At 38.2% G+C, this 20,307-nt stretch overlaps 1 protein-coding gene across 1 annotated transcript in view; it reads right to left on the minus strand.

Annotated features, from left to right (window-relative positions):
• The window catches only part of erbb4b (erb-b2 receptor tyrosine kinase 4b), a 311,401-nt gene that overhangs the window by 118,477 nt on the left and 172,617 nt on the right, over positions 1–20,307 (minus strand). The window contains exon 3 of the mRNA XM_030758147.1: positions 17,061–17,247. Within this exon, the coding sequence (XP_030614007.1) occupies positions 17,061–17,247 (187 nt within the window). The remainder of the gene's footprint in view (positions 1–17,060; positions 17,248–20,307) is intronic.

Raw genomic sequence — 20,307 nt, forward strand, 5'->3', positions numbered from 1 at the left:
AAGAGAAAAAGAGAAGGAAAGATGGAGAGACTGCAAAGAGAGAACGGGCATGTATCACAAGCATACCAAGTATGTTGGTTTTACACAGAGGAAGCTGACTTTAGCGAGTGCATGATTTGCTAAGGCAACAACACGTTACTGAGAACTTGTTTTTTCAAGTCAACTGAAAGATAGTAAGTAATACACTACAGACCACGGCAAGCACTTTGTTGATACACTTCAAATATGTAGTGAGCATCTGCAGAGAAAGACTCTTAAGTAGATTTAAAGGAACATGACATTGCATTTCGCAAGCACACATTGCACATACTCATGTATTAGCATTTTTTTTTTCCCCTTTTGGTTAGAAAGCTGTTTCAGATTGTCAGAACTGGTCTGACACAAGCAGGTAAAGAAAAGGCACACTATTAGCCAGTCCTAAAAGACACCAAAAGACTCACGAGGAGAGCTGGTAAATTCAGCAAAGGTGAGATGGTTTTTGAACTGAGTAAGATTTCGTATAACTTTCCAAAACTTACAATATTCACACCCACTTCACATAGTCACTGGCCAAGCATACTGAAGTGAGAAAGAAAGCAGGGTTTGAACTTCTCTATCAAGCTCTCTTCTCACTACACAGCTATTTCTGGCTCTTTAGTGTGTGTACACAACCATGTTGTGTACACACACTATGACTGCCTTCCAGGAGAGATTGTCTGAAAATATGTGCCATCATTCCCATATTTAATAATTATCATGTTTTCTTCCTCTGCAACAGTTAATTCTTCATTCAGATTTGAATTTGATCATTTGAAGCAACTATAAAGACTTCTGCCTTGCCTCGGCTGTTTGTTCAACTAGTGCTTTTTCTAGTACAGCCTGTCTCTTAGAATGCATACAGACGGGACAAACAGAAATGTCATCCCATCAAACAGGAATGTCATCACATCAGAGTCTCATTACAGAAGTTGTCATAGTGCAAGGCCATGCTTCAAAACCCTGCACACTGTAAAAATACAAAACATAATTCCCAAAAAGTGATGCCAGGCAGAAAAAAACCACACCCACAGCAGATGTTTTAGCTAATTTGAACATTGTCCATCTCACAAATGTGTCACTTTCCAAAGATTGAATCACTGAGATAACACATAGGTCCTGTTTTCCATGACCATAGTTTTCCTTTGACCTTTACTTTGAGGTCAAGGTCTCTGAGATTTTTAGTAGTGGTGTGAATTTGAACATCCTAGGTAGAACTGTTCTTAAGTTATCATGTTCACAAGATTTTCAGAAAACCTGACCTCTGACCTCAGGTGATCTAGGGGGTCACTGGCCATCTTTCATGCAAATTTGGTATGAATAAGATTGGTAGTTTTGCTGTAATATTGTTAAACAGACAGACAAATATACCAGCAGTATGGGTAAAATGGGGGGTATAAAGTTGGGACAAAGTGTAAAATGTAAATAAATAAAATGCAATTCCTTGTAAATCTCATAAACACATATCCTTTTTTTAGAACACAGAAAACATCAAATGTTTAAACCGAGACTATTTTATGAAAAATATTAGCTCATTTTGAATTTTATGGCAGCAACACATCTCAAAAATGTTGGAACAGGGCCATGATTACAACTGTGTAGCATCCCCTCTTCTTTTAACAACAGTTCATAAACATCTGGGAACAGAGGACACCAGTTGCTGAACTTTTGCAGGCAGGCCAGTTTAGTATTTGAACTCTTCTGCTATGCTGTTGTAATAGATACAACATGGCACAGTTTTGCATTGTCTTGCTTAAATATGCAAGAACCTCCCTGACAAAGATGTTGTCTGGATGGAAGCTTATGTTGCTCTAAAACCTGTATATACCTTTCACTTTGATGGTGCCTTTCCAGATGTGTAAGCTGCCAATTCCACAGGCACTGATGCACCTCTACATCATCACAGATGCATGCGCAATGCTGATAAGTCAGATAGTCACAATCTTCCTTAGTGTCATGCTCACATATGGCTTCTTCTTTCATGATAGATCTTTAACCTACATTTGTCAATGGCACAGCGAGCTGTGTTCAGAGACAATGATTCCTGGAAGTGAGCCCATGCAGTGATTTCCATAACACAATCATGTCTGTTTATAATGCAGTGCTGTCTGAGAGCCATGGGCATCCAATACTGACTTTTGGCCCCATCCCTTGTGGACAGTGATTTCTGCAGATTCACAGAATCTTTTGATGATTTTATGTACTTTATATGATAAGATACTTACCATATTTTAGAATAGAATAGAATAGAATGCCTTTATTGTCATTATACAGGATGTACAATGAGATTGGAGGGTCACTCCTGTTCAGTGCCATGCAATAGAAAGTCAAACTTTCTAAAATAAAAGTATAATAATCTAATATAATCTAAAAAATATACAGAAAATAAAACAGTATGTATAAAATATACAGAAAATAAAATGTATAAAAATATATACAGAAAATAAAATTAAGTGTAATAAAAATACAGAAAATAAGAGAATGTATAAAAATACATACATTGTAAAACATAAAATAAGAGTATACATATAATAATGAAGATGATGAGTATTGCACTTGGTGAATGAATATTGGATATTACACAATATATTACACAAAATTACAAAATTTGAAATTTTATGTTGATTAACATTCTTCTAATATGCTAATATTTTTCTTAAACATTTCTCAGTTTAAACATTTGACCTATTTTTTATGCTGTAAGGCAGTGGTCTCCAACCTTTTTTGAGCCGCGGACCGGTTTAGTGTTAGAAAATATTTCCACGGACCGGCTTTTAAGGTGTGGCGAATAAATACGTCAAAATAAATGATACGACCATAACCAAGTGTGATATTTTCTACGTATAATAATAAAAAACGTGAATCCACTTTGTATTCGTATGCAACTCTATCAGCAGCGTTCTCGTAACATCCCGGCTCAACATGAATAACAGGCTCTCTGCCCACAGCGCTCCCTGGTCAGCTGTTAGAGCCATGGTAAAACATGCCTTCAAAATAAGATACACCGCAAAAACAAATACAGTAGAAATCACCTCAGTGATATGAATTTGCTTCTGCAAATTTTATAATCTGAAATTTTACTCTTAAGTGCAAGTTTGTAGCTTACACTTGCCACGATTGTCCCCGGTGAAATGAACTGATATAAACACTAAAACAATTTCCAGGCGTTGTTAGTGTGTGTGTAGTTGTGCACGAACGAGCCGATGCATGGAAGTGGGCGGACAGGAGCTGAGGAGGGTTTTAGCGCTAAACTCATCCAGTTTATGCAATCACATTTAACTGGAAATTTATTACAATGGGACCAGATTTTTCATCCGAGGTAGGTGAATATCCGACGGATTTATGTGATGATTTTATTGGAATTAATGTTAGGAAAAATCAGGACCTGCAGATGCCATCCAACTAGAGCGAAAACCCGATTTGTGCGACTTCGACTTAGGTGATTTTTACTGTATAAAGCGCATGAAAAATACAACTCACCATAACACTGAATCAGTGTAAGCCCCCTGAGCTTGTTTCTCTGATACTCATTTTTGCTGGCTTCTGGTTTGACTGGGTTCGGCCGATTTCACATGGAGCGTGGCTGCAGAGCCGCGGTGTCAAGCGCTGGAGAGTCAGTTTGATGGCTGGGTCTACCTCACTGCTATATCCCCGGTGTTGATAAATAAAAATGGTAAATGGACTAGTTCTTACATAGCGCATTTCTACTCTTGTTGAGCACTCAAAAATTTAAAGAAGCGTTATGTAGGTCAACCAACCGATTTCGTTAGACAGGCCTGAAGCTTCTGGGTTTAATTTTAGCGGTGACGTATCATGTGAGCAGGAACGTCTTGACACGTCAAGAGGAAGTCATGGAGGGAAGTAACGGAGCGAATCCGCCCATTTTTCAAAATAAAATATAGTTTAGGCGCAGATAATAAGTAAAACGGAAATAATTTAAGTTATTTATTCTTTATGTGCGGCCCGGTACCAAATGTCCCACGGCCCGGTACCGGTCCACGGCCCGGGGGTTGGGGACCTCTGCTGTAAGGTGAATAAAATCCAAGTTTATGAGATTTGCAAGTCATTAGCTAACATTTACATTTTACGCTGTGTCCCAACTTTTTTGGAATTTGGTTTATATATAGATTTCCAACTTTTTGAGCAGCCACATCAGTGCATGTCTAGCTTCTTTTAAATATGAGGGATATATATTCTATTCTGCATTCATGGTGCCAAATTGTGTACCAATATAAAGTAATATCATGGATGATCAAGATGCACTGACGCAGCGACTGGTGAAGTTTAGATTTAACATGTACCTTCTTGAACAAAATAACCTTTGAATGCCAAATGACAAAAACTTATCACATTTTAACAACCACTTGCATATCCTACTGTTTTCTGTCTGTTTCTCTGATGCCAGCCATTATCTTAGAAGACCACAACTGTGGTGCAAATGCACAATCCTGACCAAAGTGACCTCTTTGTATTGGCAAATTGATTAGGTCCTACTTAATATAAATAGGAAAACCTGGCAGATCGTGAAGGCTGATACAGCGCTTTAACAAAATGCCATTCGTGGAAAAAAATACACATACCATAGAGAGAAACAATTAAAATTTAAATATTTGGTGAAGCCATGACTGGTGATGCATGTATTAACACCCATCATATCTCCGTGGAGAAGTGAGATGAACAAAAAAGTCCTTTTCATGTCCCATTACCCACCACTGCCCCCATCAATAGCTGTTCCACTTACCCAAGGCTTTGGCCTTAGAGACAAAAATAAGCATATTAATTATTAAGCGGCCAGGGGAGAATGGGGAGAAGTTGTCGGGTTCGAGGGTAATATGTGTGTTTATGTGTGTGTTGGCACTAGTGTAAGGATATTAAATTTGGTTCTGAGAACACAGTCTCTTTTAAACTTACGGAGACTAAGCCCTGATAACAATTCAGGCTTCTGGAGATTTCAAACCTTTTATCCAGCTTTGTAAAATATGTACTGTACATGTTATCAGCATGTAAGACATTCCAGAAGATCCAAGGTTTGTGCATCATCCCAGGCGTAGATATAGTTTTATGTGAACAGGAAAATTGATGGGAAAAAAATTTTACACTAATAGAAAAAAATTTGAACTAAACACTACAGGAATAAAGTTGCACCAATAAACACCAGCGAATAAGTCAGACAATTATCTGTGTGATTTCAGAACTGTTTTTTATGAATATTAACCATCTTGTGTCTTTAACAGTGAAAACCTTTCATCAGCAGCACATAGGTGTCCATTTAGTCCTTGTAACTAAGTTGATAAAAAGTGACATTTTCCTCAGTTACTTTGGAGACCCACCAAGCTGCCAGTTAGCTCCAATTTTATTTGCTTTCTCACTCATTTTGTTCCTCCTCTGAGATGAGCACTGAGCGCCTCTGACATCAAAGGCCTGTCTGAAACTCAGTCTGGCCTTTGGAATCAAAGTAAAAACTGTGTGTCAAGTTTGCACAGCCATGCACTGACATGGTAAAGCCATAATGACAGCCAGTCAGTGACAGGAACTGAACATGACGAACACCATGTGACTGTTTTGAATTTACAATCATAATTATAACAGATTTTCAAAAACATAAAAAGAAATATAATGAAGCAGGCACAGTACAGTATAAGCTGGACCTTTTGCACTGTTTAAATTATAAAAGTATGAAGCTCTTCATTGCTTTATATGCATGGATACACTTTATGTCTGAATCTTGTGCACTGTGACAAAGTAGTTGTCACCTTATTAATAAAGGCATAAATAATACAAAACTTTTTTGGGAAAAAAAAGTAGTAGGTTTCATGTGAACCGTGTGTGTTTTTATATGCTGTTCTAGTGAAATAACCATTTACAGTGAAACCAACTACAACACAGGTCATTTGCTGCAGCTTTAAATTACCCATTTCAGTGTCTTCAAGTGGATCCAGGAAGAATGGGTGGCCATACAAAATGTGCCACATGAGGCCTCTCGATGCTTACATTAATAAACCAATAATAATAGTTGGTCTCTCTTAATGAAGACAACAACCTCACTGTGTGTTTCAGGTAACTTCCATGAAAGGAACACATTTGTCTTTCTGGTATTGTCCAAAGCCTGTGTTTACTCTGCAGGGAGAGTAAAAGCGAGGCAATTCTAAATAATTGCACACATCCAGTATATGTAATCCTTACAGTGTCTGGTTGTAAGCAAAGTCCAAGTAGCACAGAAACACATGGAAATTTACATAATCTACAGAGCAATTTAATCTCCAGCACACATACTCAAGGAGACAGTCACACTTGTGTTCTTCTCTGTTTCCTGCTAGAACAAGAAGGAAAAATTCAAACGAGATTTGAACTAAGAGAACAATGTCCTATTGGTCTCTGAGCCAATTTTACATCTACATTGTGGCAGATCTTCATCTGATCTAAGCCGCTGCCTGGGGGGAAGGAAAAGTTCGGGAAAAAAGGAAGAAGAGTGTGTTTTGATTATTAATTGGCATTAAAATTCTTTCCACGCCTACTTTAACTTTTAATGAGGTGAAAGTCAACTCTCACTTAAAGGAGGCCGCAGAGGTTCCACTAGGAAGGCAAACTGGTAGTAAGTGGAATGTAGGTATGATAACATTGCAATATAATCAGATAATATCATCTGATAAAGCTGGAAGCTGAATTCAAGTCATATGCTGGAATACATTTTTAATCAGTGAGGACAGGAAATAGGAAATGTAAATTATTTATTGGAAAGAGACACAAGATGCAAGTTTAAGGACTATTGTGATGTGAAAACACATTAGCATTCTTGCATGGATTAAAACAAGCAACCAAAGAAACTGTGACATAAATTGCCTTTAGAATAGACAAAAGTATCAGTTCTATGTTTCTGTTTAACATCTACATCAAACACTTTAAAAGGACAAAGTTGTTGATTAAAAAAAAACAAAAAAACCTTTACTTACTGTCAGTTCAGGAGGATCAATGTTTCAGGCCGGTTTAAAAAGCATACACAAGAGGCAATAAATATCACCAATCTGCCTTCCTCTTTGTTCAGATATTGCCTAAATGTACAGTACTGTGCTCAAGTCTTGAGCCACCCCTCATATCTTTACATTTTGCTTCCAGGGAGCCAGATTTTCTTAAAGTGGTCTCACTTTTGTTTTGTTTTAAGCCACTTAACACTGACCTATTAATCATCCAACCATTAAAAAAAATGTGCCTAACTCAAGGGTTGTAACAACGAACAGTACAGAACAGATCAGAGCTCAGCACAGAACCAATTTTAAATTGTATCTTTAGGCACTTTGTTACTAGCAGCTTTTTGCAAAAAACACATCATTTGTTCACATTTCTTTAGCTGAATCCATGAAAAATTGCAAAGATAACACAGTTTGAAGGGCATAAAACAGTATTTTTGCATCAACCAGGCGATTCCCAAAGAGTTATTAGCCAAAAACATTTGTGAAATGCGTCCTTAGTAAATGTACTTAATAAAATTTGAAAAAACAGAACAAGTAGAGGACAAAAGAAAAATTGTCAGGCCTAGTTGAACACCTCATCAGAAAGGGTGGCTGTCAAGAAACCATTCTTAAGGAAGGGAAACAGGAATAAAAGGCTGAGGTATGTCAAATTACACAAGAACTGGACTGAAAATCAGTGGCAGCAGGTTTATGGAGGGATGAATCCAGGCTGTATTAAAGAATAAAGGTGGTCATACCAAATTATGACCTTCAAGCTTGTTAGAATTGTACACTCTGTTTTTTCCTTTATATATTATATTTGCAAGTATCTTTGCACATGTTTTAATGAATCACTGCACCTATTTCCTATTTTCCACCAAAATATAAAGAAACAAGGAGTGGCTTAAAACTACTGTCTCATCATACTATAATGATTGGAGCATATATGTCCGTAGGTTTGTTTCTGAACTTCTCCTAGATGACAAGCTCAGTCTAAATATAACTACCTAGGGTACCAAGATTCCTAACATCTATATGGTGATTGATTAGGATATTTACCTCAAATAAAAAAGTATTGTGTATATTTGTGTACAGAAACGTAACTTTTGCATGTTACATTTTAAAGGCCAAGAGAGGGATTAAGAAGTGGCAAGTTTTTCTTTCCTATCTGGTGCATCTTTAAAATTCTACACTATTAACTGAGGGTGAATAACGATCACAACAGATGGTAGAGAGAGAGGAAGTAGTCGCTGTGAACATTCCTTTGAGGTAAAGAATGGCCTTACCTTTTCAATCATTTCAATCGTAATTTCTATGTTTACAATGAAAAGGCCCTATTATTGATATTATTATGAAGGTTAAAGTGTCTGACCTGTAGCAAAATGTTGAAAGTTGTGCCCTTTGCTCTTTTGGTAACTGTGTAAAGGTGTAGTTTAAAACACTGCTCAAAATCATATGTAGTAGTAATTGAGCTATTTAGGCTTATGATTTATAGGTCGATGAACATTTACAAGTAGCAGGAAAGATATGTATAACAATCAACATAAACAGCTGATGATGATATGAATCTACTTTTAAGTTACATGTTCCTATTGTATTTCTAAGGCTTCCAAATTTTTAGTAATTAGGTATGTTATCAAAAACAGCTGTTGCAAATATAATATTTCCAAACATGTGGAAAAACCAATGAATCTTTGTCATTTTGAATCAAACAATTATTAATAATTTTTTTTTCTGATAACAGCGTATGCTAAAATGGGTAGACACCAACAGTGCCTGGGTAAAAATCAGACACTCATGTCTGTGCATAAGTGAAGGAAACAAGCACCTTGAAAGGACTGTAAACTGTGCTAGTATTGTTACTTTCATTTACCTCTTTCGTTTTATTGATGTTTTTTTAAAGGCTTTTTACTTTTTGGATAAAATATCCTGACAGTTCTATGTTCATTACAAGCAAGTGTGAGAATGGGCTTTAAAGATTAAGTGGGAGCAAAATGTAATAAACATAAGGTGGGATAATAATGGTCACTGCTGGTTGAGTTAAACTTTGCAGTTTTAAGTCTTGTAACATATTTAAGGGAGCGTGAAGTCCCTTAAAACTTTCAGCAGACACAGTCCATTATTTCAGACACACACACACACACACACACACACACACACACACACACACACACACACACACACACACACACACACACAAAGAGACATACAGATTTTTAATTGGGGAAGCTCTGTTTTGTATTATTATCTTTCCTTTCTCATGGCAGGTTGTGCTATTGTTGTCCATTAATATTTCATAAAGCACAGTTATTTTCTGCTTATGAAATCTCAGGCATCACATTATTAAAGAGTGAAGAACAGAAAAAATAAAAGAATAAAAAAGAAAGCTCTCCATGCCCCCTTTAGAGCATGCTATGAGTGACAGATCCAGATGGCCCTGGAAAAACATAATCTGGCAAGCTCTCAAAGTTACATGTTAATACTGAGTTAAGTTCATTTAAGGAAAAATAAGAAAAACATGAAGTCACTTAATGAAAGGATTGTAAACTGTAAAAAGTGAGAAATTATGAATGACATGAATATTTTCTATTTAAAAATCGCTACCCTTTTTATGTATTGTATGAAGGCACCGTAAGGGGAAAAAAAAACATCAAACTGCCATGTTAGCATTTTTCCTTTATAGTTTCACAAAAATAAATAAAATCAAACACAAACGTAAGTGTGTTTGAGGAATTTAGCCTTGTGGCATAAAAGCAAACAGTTCCAATAATCTCACTCTGTGTCACACAGCGGGATTGCACAGCAACCACTTATCAGCTACTACTGATGGCTTGTTTCGGGCTCCAGTTTAACATGTGCTTCCTCACAATCCACATTAGAGTCTCACAAATGTGACAACATGAATGTCATCCTTCAAAAAGAACCCCCTCTTGCCCCCTTCCTGCAGTGGTGAAATATTGAGTGTGACACAGGAGTAATTGCATGGGAAGTAATCAATTAGACACACAATTGAAGGAGACCTGAGGTCTGTGGGCTGCCAGGCATGAGGCTTGGTTGAATTCTTGTGACGTGCACTGAACCAATCTTGCTTGCTTCCCATAGCAGAATCGCTTTTTCGTTTCCTAGTAGTTAGATGGTGAATGAAAAACTTCGGGATCAGAAAAAGGCACCAATTTTAAGCCCCCCCCCCCCCCCCCCATTTAGCAGCTCCTTGTCTGGTGGAAACACATTAACTAAAATCATCTCATTCTATGTGCCCCATTCCATCCTTTTCCTGTCTCCCCTGTGTATCACTGTATCACTGTCACACAACACTAAGAAGGACAAAATGAGCAGATAATACTGTATGTTCATGGAGATTTCCCCACTGAACAACTGCAGTAGCTTTTGAGGAACAGAGTCAGACTCAAGTGCGCAGAAGAGCTTCACATACAGTACAGATTGGTACAAACACGTATGTGTTTGTGTGAAAGACATTGGTATGACAGATCAAGACAGCCAAATAAAATATGATGACCAACAGAGAGCCAAAGAGAGGGATAAAGAGATGGAAGAAAGACAAAAAACTGGGATAGACAAAGAGAGAGCAGATGGGCCATGAAGGAGTGGTTAACGCCTTGGCGTAAAACACAGGCTTGTGTACATGCATGCGATGAGAAAGGATCATTCAGCAGATGGGGCCTCAGATTGGATGCTTCATTTTGGACAGACGCAGTGCAGGCGTAGGGTGGTTAGAAAAATGAATCAACAACACAAAACAAATCTGAAAAAAATGAAATGAGGAAAAGGGAGGGGGTGGCAAAATCAGAAAGCTCATCTGTGTTGTGCTCCTTATTGAGGCTGTTATTATTTTGCCAGGGAAGCAGGCTGTAATTACCATGTGAAAAGCACAGAGGCTGCCCAGGGTTCATGTGAATCCAGACAGAAGTGGTGAAAATGTTTGCCGTAGCAAGAAGAAGGGGAAGAGGACAATGTGGGTCACTATGCATCAAAATATGGATGGGGAACTTTGAAAATGTCAGAAGCCAGCTGTGTTTAACCTTTTTTTTTCTTGCTTGGACATAGGGAGAAATAAAAAGAATTACTTATTTAAAGCTTTTCCATGTAACTATCAGAGAGCTCACTTGCACACCCAAAAAGCCTAAAAATGGATAGTTTTATGGCCAACCTTTTCTCTTCAGGACAGTTTTTGTTCCCAGAGAAGAAATGTCAAACAACACAACTAAACTTTCTGCACTTAGTGCCTATATTTCTTATTCTATACACCCCCGTGCACACACACTATCCCCAACTTTCCCCAGCTTGACTGTGCCTTATATTTCATATTCATGAGGATAACTTAGCTAAGCTTGATTGAAAGGTGCATCAGAGGGAGTCCTATCCCTGCTCAGCCAGAGACGTCCTCCATCCCATCCTCCAGTCCCCTCAAATCCAGAGAGTCCATTCACAGCTCGCAGAGAGTGCACCAGAAAAATCAATAAGTGCAATGCTACAATATACTAGCGACAAATTGATTTCATCCCAAGGCAATTTCAAACCAAGTAGAACTGCGTGTGGGTTTCAGCACTGAAGGGGTCTTTCACTGTGCCTTCTCTCGATTAGCCCCTTATGTATTTAATATGTTTCATCCTCTTATATATGTTCCTTATGAAATGTATTGATCATTTTACACTTCCCCTGGGAGCTACTGCTAGAAGAACGATGGACTAATGTGACAGCAACATCAAAGGCCTTGTAATGAATGAGACTACTTTGGACTCACTACAGCAACTGAAGGAAGGCAAGGGTTTGATCTCTGCTGCTTGAACTACAGGAGCGGGTTTATCCTGATCGTTTTAGCTTACTTCCTTTCTCAACTGCACACTGTAGAATGATGACAACTGCAGCAGAACAAACTGGGACACAAGTGACTTGTCTCTCCCCACAGCAAGAGCTTGTTTAACTGTCAGGTCCATCTGCAGAAAAAGCAGTGATATGATTGACTCTTCAAGACAAATTTCTGATTATGAAGTGACAAGTTCATATAAAGGTTTTCAAGGGTCCACAGTTATAATCCTGATCACAATCAGTTCTGTCTACCCAAACTTGACATGCATATGCATGTGTGCAAAAGTTTAAGACACAACAAGATAGGTTCTTTCAAAAATAATGCTATCAATCTCTTTGTGATTTAAGTGATTTGTCTGCTCTCTTTTCATGTAATCTCAAGTGATTATTAGGGCCATGTGGGTTGCATTAATTTTCCCGGAAGACAGTTCTTTGTGATTTTTACTAAGCAGCCATGAGGGCTACTGGAGACCTCTTCAGTAACAACCAAACCTTTAAACATTAACTGTGTTTTAATAAGACAAGCATGCCTTTTGTCACTACCAAAAAAGTGAGCAGAACAGAATGTACAAGGGTAAAACACAAGCACTCAGAGTTATGAAGTAGAGCAGATTCTGACCCTGACTGTTGTGCATAACTTCTCCCTCTACTTCATGGCTTGAGGCCACGGATGGCACATCAAACAGTGGCTTCTCACAGAGAACAGCCCTGGCTCCCTCAGCACTGGCTTCAACTTTGCACCACAATGGAAAAGGAAGGGCACAGCAAAATGCTATGCTGGACAAATGTAATTCCCTAAGTATGGCGCCACGTGTGAGAGAATAGAAGATGGAACACCAGCACATCCTGAAGCTGCACATGCAGACTGATGGCTGTGTTGTTTCTCTCAACCCTGGGGAATAACCAGGAAAGAACAGCTAAAGACAACAATGAATTATTTAGAAAGCGTATTTGGAAGAGGTAGGGATGACACAGTCTCAGTGCCATCCTTACAAATTTTCATAAAATCTCATGAAATGAATACTAATCTTTTTTTTTTTACAATTTTAAAACAAACCAATGTATTCATTTGTATAGTTAGTTACTGTTTATTGATTTATCATCAATCACAAGATGTAGGCATTTTTTTGTGGTACTAATACATCATTCATATCTCATTCTTCACGCGCTTCTATGTGTAAAAGATTACAAGTAGATTTGACTGTTTTCAATCATGATGGCTCAGAGGCCAAACAAACAAACAAACAAACAAAAATTGTTAATTGTTGCACATGATGTTAACTTAGTTTTTAAAAAAAAGTGTATTAGTTTGCCAAATGTCAACCGGAATAAACACCACCTCCCACATGACCCAAAATTGATTTTGTTGTTGTTGTTAAATTTAGGTAACAATACAGGTATTAATGGCAAAGCTGATGCTGAACAAGAGCTCTGTTTCACAGTTGTGCAGCTCCACAGACGTATGCTGATGCATCGATCACTTAATGTATTTATTTCTCCATCTTGAACATTATCAGCACTACCAGGGGACAGATAAACCTTACACGCTCTTATTCAGCCACCATCAAGAATTGATTCTCTCCATATCTTCATTCACTTTGATCATTTGTAATGTTGGATTTAGTTTCAAGATGAGTAAATGACAGCTTTGATCTTATTTTGAGCACACAGTGAGAAAGGTGTGCTACGCTGTAGTGGAAAAGCTGTACATCCTTTTTTGCAAGTCTAGAGGTTCATTTTGTGCTGACCTCAGGGTCAGGCTGCTGAAGATAACCTTCTAGCACAAAGACCAAATTTCATAAAGAGGTAGAGCTGCCCACACAGTCTTTTTCTTCTCACTATACTACGACTAAACAATCACGATGACATCATTTTTTCTAATCTATTTCAGGCTGTAACTCAAACAAGAATACTTTTTGTCTGCGCAATGGCTGGATGTGATAAATGAAATGTGTTTTCACAACGCTATCAGATGGTATAATTTCCCTTCATGTGAAAGGGTGAAATCTGATAACAGCACCAGTCAGGATAAAGAAAAAAAAGGCATATCATGACAGTTGACAGATACCAGTAACCCACTACTAGTACAATTAAATTGTTCAACTTTGCTGCGTGCCTTATCATGAACTGCATGTGTGCATATGATGTGTGTTTTTGCCACAACATTCAAGCGGCATCCATGTAATGAAATTCCTTCAAGGTCTTCCTGATATATCAGATTCATTAGAATGGGATGCAGGTCAGTCAGTTAATCACCAAAATGTATTTTGTTATGTTTATATTTTAGTATATTAGTACAGCTGTGTCAAATCTGAAGACTTTCCCTTAACATGTGGAAGAGATATGGGTCATTAGAAAAAAAAAGTCAGTCAAAAGTTCCCAACTGACTTCCTCCGAATATTTTTTGTACAATAAATTTAGCATATTTGATAAAGCCCTGAAAAAGTTTTACTTTCTTACTAGGAAAGTTTTCAGGGTTACAGATCCTTGAAGTGCATGGCAATGGGTTAAAATTTGACTCTTTTATAGTTGTGTTATTTTTTCCTGCAGTTTTAATTTCTTAAGTCTCAGAAGTAGAAAAATACACTGCTGACAAAATTAAAGGAGCACTTTTTAATCAGAGTATAGCATCTAGTCAGAGGGGGTTGTTAATCAGTTTCAGCTGCTTTGGTGTTAATGAAATTAACAACAGGTGCACTAGAGGGGTAAAAACAAGATAACCCCCAAAACAAGAATGGTTTTACAGGTGGAGGGAACTGATATTTTTTTCTGACTGTTTTTGTTTTTTATACTAGTTTTGTATTTGGCTAGGGTCACAGTCACTACCGGCAGCATGAGGCAATACCTCAGGGGTAGGGAACTCCAGGCCTCGAGAGCCGGTGTCCTGCAGGTTTTAGATGTGTCCCTGATCCAGCACACCTGACTCAAATGACTGAATTACCTGCTCAGTCTGCAGTCAAGTTCTCCAGAGTCCTGCTAATGATTTCTATATGTGAGTCAAGTGTGCTGGATCAGGGACACATCTAAAACCTGCAGGACACCGGCTCTCGAGGCCTGGAGTTCCCTACCCCTGCAATACCTGGACCCTTGCACAGGTAGCCCAACTCCTCCAGGATAGCACATCAATATGGGCCATTGCCGGAAGGTTTGCTGTGTTTCCCAGCTAAATCCTGTATGCCCTCTCTCTCCTTTAATAATGCATTATATGTTCTTCCCTAGTCTCTGGCTTTGTTCCATTACCTCTCAAAACAGCCATGATAATTCCAATTCATAAGAAACCTGGTGCAGAACCTTTCAACCTAAATTATTATTGTCCAATTGTTAATTTATCTTTTCTTTTGAAAATTCTTGAAAAAAGAAACTGTTGCTGGGCAGGTTTACTCTCACTGTACTAGCAATCATCTGTTTGAACAATTTCAGTCTGGGTTTCAGCAACTTCACAGTATAGAGACAGCCCTAGTCAAAATCACAAATGATCTGACTTTGGGCTGTTATCCATACATATGCTCCTTGATCTGAGCTCTGCCTTTGACCCAACCTCCCATGATAATCTCTTAAAGAGATGAGAATCTGTTGGTATCATTGACATTCCATAAGCCTGGTTTGAATCAGATCATAATCAGTATGTACAGTTAAAAAAAAAAAAGAAAATCTGATCACAAGCCCAGTTGTCAGAGGTGTTCCCCAGGGGTCTGTCTTAGCCCCCCTTCTATTTATTATTTATCTTTTACTTTAAGGTCACATTTTTCAGAAATTTGGCATGCATGCATTCATTCCTATGTTGATGACATCCAGCTCTATTTGTCCAATAAGCCTAATTTCAATCTCCCACCTCTCTCACCTTCTTCTCTCACTGACCAGTTTGCTAACAAAGCAGAGGTACTTCTGGTCAGAACTAAAACTGTTTTGCATAAACTTGGAAATTCTCTCTGTGTATTAAAAACTCTCAAATCTCCCCTTCCTTCCAGGTTAAGAGTTTAGGTGTCATCATAGCACCTTACATTTTTGAAACATATCAATAGTAATAATTGGTCTGCATATTTTCAATTATGTAATATTAGTTGGCCACACCCATATCTTACAGCTGACAATACTGGTATCCTTGTATGTACTCAGGTTACATCTCGAATTGACTACTGTAATTCTAACCTCTATGGTCTACCATATAAACTTCTCCATAGACTTTAGCTGCTCGTGTCATTACCAGAACTCCTTCAATAGAACATATTACGCCTGTCTTACAACTTCATTGACTTACAATAAAACGCCACATTCATTTTAAGATTCTGCTTCCAGATGCTGCTTTGGCTTAGTGGGTGAGCAGGTGATCATATGCAGTGTGGCCAAAACGCAGTGCTCAAGGCCGACTCATTGCCCTTTGCTGCATATCTTCCTTTTCTCGCTTTCTTCCCTTTCTGTCTATCTTCATTGCTCCACTATACATTAAAAGGCAAAAATACCCCACCCACCCACCCCCAAGAAAGAAAAGATTCTGCTTCTTAGTTTCAAGTCTCTCCATAACCTTGCACCTCCATATCTCTCTGATCTTCTACACTGCCACTCCTGCCTGAACTCTGAGATGCTCCTTCTCTATTACTCTCATTATTCCACCTGCTTATCTTACTACCATGGGCTTCAGAAGTTTCTGGTGAGTAGCCCCTAGTCTTTGGCACTCTCTCCCGCACCACATTCACAGTATTAATTCTCTTCCTATTGTTAAAGTCAGCCTTAACTCTAATCTTTTTAGGATCGCCTATTCTGTCCAATTTTATAATGTTGATTTTTTTAAAATCTATGATGTATTTTTCATAATTCTGTGGTGTTTTCTAATTGTCATTTTATGTTTTTATGTATGCTGTAATTTAGATATTTAATTTGCTTGTAAGTTGTCAATGATTATCCTGAAAGGTGCCTATAAATCTATTATTATTATTATTATTATTATTATTATTATTATTATTATTATTATTATATTGCATTCACAAGAATGGGCTAGACAGATGGAGAGAAAACTTAAGAACATAATGCCTCTTTTAACCTCATGGAGGTTAAAAATAATATAAAAATAAATTACCTCTCTATTTTCATCACCTTCGCTTATCACTTACTTAGAGTTGTTCACACAACTGATTGATGTCATTTGCTGCTTCTGACTCAACTCTGAATTGTAAAAAGGAATTTTACATATGATATTATAGTTGGATTTTTTACTCACTGTGTAGTATCCTTCAACATTAAAAATGTAAGTAACCAAAAAATAATTCAACTTGCCTGTGAGATTTTTTAGACCCAACTGGCGCAGACCAAAGTTTCCATCACGTCTGTAATTGAGGAAGATTGCAAGCGAGTAGCGGTCCTCATATAGCTTCGTTCCTCGGATGATTCTCAAATTCTCTAATGGCAGGTAGTCAAACTGGTTCAGAGCCACCAACACATAGCCTGTCACTTCTCGGATAGACTGTGGATAGAGGTATGGGGAAAAAGTATTAGTGTGTGTTTTAGATGTGCACATGTTGCATAAATAAGAACACTAAAAACACATTTCTATGTGAGACTTGAAAGAAAAAAACTATTAAAAATGTGTTTCTCATGGTGGCTACAGAATTAATTCAGCAAAGGAACTTTACACTACTAGGCAGGAGGCAGAGACTTGTCATATAGTATATTTTAACTAAATTATGATTGATTTTGTTAGCCTGCTTTCCTAATTCTGCAATTCAGTATATTTGTTATCATTTAGGTCTTGTATTGCACAAAAAGAAAAAAAAATCCCCATTCTTAAAACATCAGCAACAGAATTAGCCAAAATGGCCAATCCAGTCATCTATTTTCTGTTTATTTTTAGCCAAACTCAGTGGTAAACATATGAAATAATTCAGTGATTGAGCATTATCCTGTCTATTTGGAAATCTGTAGCAGACATGCATTCTTTGCCCCAGTATATACTAGCTTTAGATGTTTTTGCCAAATTTTTAGGTGGGTGTAGGTGCAATATGACTAAAATGGGAAAGCGAGAGAAACAAACAAAATACGGGGGCTTCAAAATAAAACAAAAAAAAGCAAAACAAAGTAAAATCACAGGCCTGCATCAGATCATTGACAGCATCTGTCTTCAAGGTCATTCAATAATGCCAATGAGTTGAGTTAGGAAATCTAGGAGGATAATTTGCTGTGGGGTTTGTGACCTTACTTCAAAACTTGGCACAAGGTTTGGGACTCGTGTCCGGGGCCTGGCCTGGGGTGACTGAGCCACAAGGACAGCCACTGCTTCACACTTTAAATGTCATTTAGGAGGGGATATAACGACTGTCGAGACTTTGGCGAGAAGCCATCCAGTTGGAGCTGCTATTGCATGAATCAAAGTGACAGGCTGTGTCCTCTTTCTCCCATCCACCATCATGGTGGCTGTCATTAGCAGACAGGCGGTCAGAGAAGTCTTTCCACGCTGGCCCACTGATGCTGATAATCAACAAGTCTGTGTGTGAAGTGTTGTTGCAGCTGATGTACTGAGCTGAAATAAGTCCTAAGGAGGGCCCTGGCAGTGTAGTCATGGCGTCTGACAGCTGTCAGAGAGCATGGCCATCAGCCACCAGTAAGTAAGCCACAGTCACAGCTCTGTCATCATTACCCATCTGATTACCATTAATAGAAACAGACAGGCCTTGAGTGTCTCTGTACCTATGTGAATGATTGATGGGGACTTTATAGTCAGTATGTCTCTGAATGTGTTTATCAATTTAAAAACTACCTGGAGAAAAATGACATACTGTAAACGTCTCTCTCTGTTGATGAAAATGTTCAGTTAGGGAATCATAAGGACAGTGGTGGGCTTCGAGCTTCAAAAGTTGAGAAGCAGTCTGATTGTGCAAATGTGCATTTATCATTTTAAATCAAGACTGTACATAGAGAATATATTGAGCTTTTTTTTATGTCAGTGTATGTAGTACTCTTTGCCTCCATGTGAACAGACTTTGACAAGGTCTTTGGATGATTCACATTCACCCTGTTGAGTTTGAAGGTCTCTTCAACCCTGCTACAAAACCAAATATGCTGCACTCTGTGTAGCACAGTGACATAGCCTTAGAGACTGCCACATCCAGGTACTCTTTCATCCTCCCAGAAAAGTAAGGGCAGCACACAACAGTAAGAGCAATCAACTCTGGCTGATTAAATTTAAGCATATACAGTAGCTAATAATTACTTTAGTGCATGCACTTTATTGTTTTGGTTTTTTTACATGTTTTTTTTTCTTTTTCTGAGGTTATTTATTCTCCCACTTGCGTAGCCGTCGTTTGCTATTTTCAAGCCACCAAATCAATAGTTTCCAAAGTGCAGCATTGCAGAGGGAATAAAAAGAGGGAGAAAGAAGGTGGCAGATACACATGCTTTTCTCCCCGCTGAATGTTTGTTCAATAATGAACTGCAAGAAAAAAAGGAAACAACTTGTAGTGATTACAGACTCTTGCTGAGCTAATGGCCAAATCTGCTCTGTGAGTGGTCACTTTCATTAAACACAGATCAACAAAACAAGCACCCCCTGGCAATACCATTGGTGCAGGCCAAGCTCACAGTAAAAGTACTTCAGACAGACAAGCACCTGGACTTCAGCAAGTTTTGACACATAGGTCCCCAAAGGAGTAGATCTATATATAACATTAAAATAGGTGTGAATACAAAGAGGCTGATGTGATTATCAATGCAGAATGCACAGGTGCCAGTGCAATAGAGTTTCTATGTCTATATTTGCACTAAATACAATAATTTGCATTATACTCTCAATTTAGCTACAGTGAAATTAGAGCAGTAAATTACCTGCTAAATATATCAGCATGACCCATTGTTGTCCTAAATTTCTACCAATAAAAATAGCTCTTCACTGTCTTGATAAGGGTGTGGGGCCCCAATCTTATCTTACAGAAATCTAAGTTGCAGTGGTCTTCGTCTGGATTTCTTTTCTTCTTAACACAATAATTATAACAATGCTGTTGACCGTCTGAACTCCCTTGAGTGAATAAAGACAGCTTTTTTAAGAGATTATGTCTACAGTTGGATGTAAGACTCCCTCTAGCAACTTTTCGGTTCACCCAACACTGCACCCTACATACCTCCCAAAAGATCAATGCGTCAGGATCTCAGCAACAGTGAACAAAAAAGACCTACACAGCCAGATTCACTAGATTAACAGGGATTTCTCCCTCCTCCCCAAGCTGGAGCATTTGTGAACGGAAGTGTGGCAGCGGAACAAAAACCTCACTTGAGTCACTGAGACGTGCACAGTTTTGAAATCGAGTCCTTCAATCCCTGACTGCTAAAGGAAGAGAGGGAGGTTTTGGGGTAGAGTCACTGAAGGAAGGAAGGAGAAAAGGTAGAAGAAGAAAGAGAGCTTGAAGAAGAGGCAATGCACATTCCAGGAGAAGCTCAGGACTGGACTAGTCCTACGTATATTTTAAATGCATAATTAAAACAATACCTGTTTCAGGTCAGAAGAGGCAGAGAGAAAAGCAAAAGGTGTGTGGAA

This window comes from Archocentrus centrarchus, chromosome 21, assembly GCF_007364275.1.
Source record: "Archocentrus centrarchus isolate MPI-CPG fArcCen1 chromosome 21, fArcCen1, whole genome shotgun sequence".
Lineage (NCBI taxonomy): Eukaryota > Metazoa > Chordata > Actinopteri > Cichliformes > Cichlidae > Archocentrus > Archocentrus centrarchus.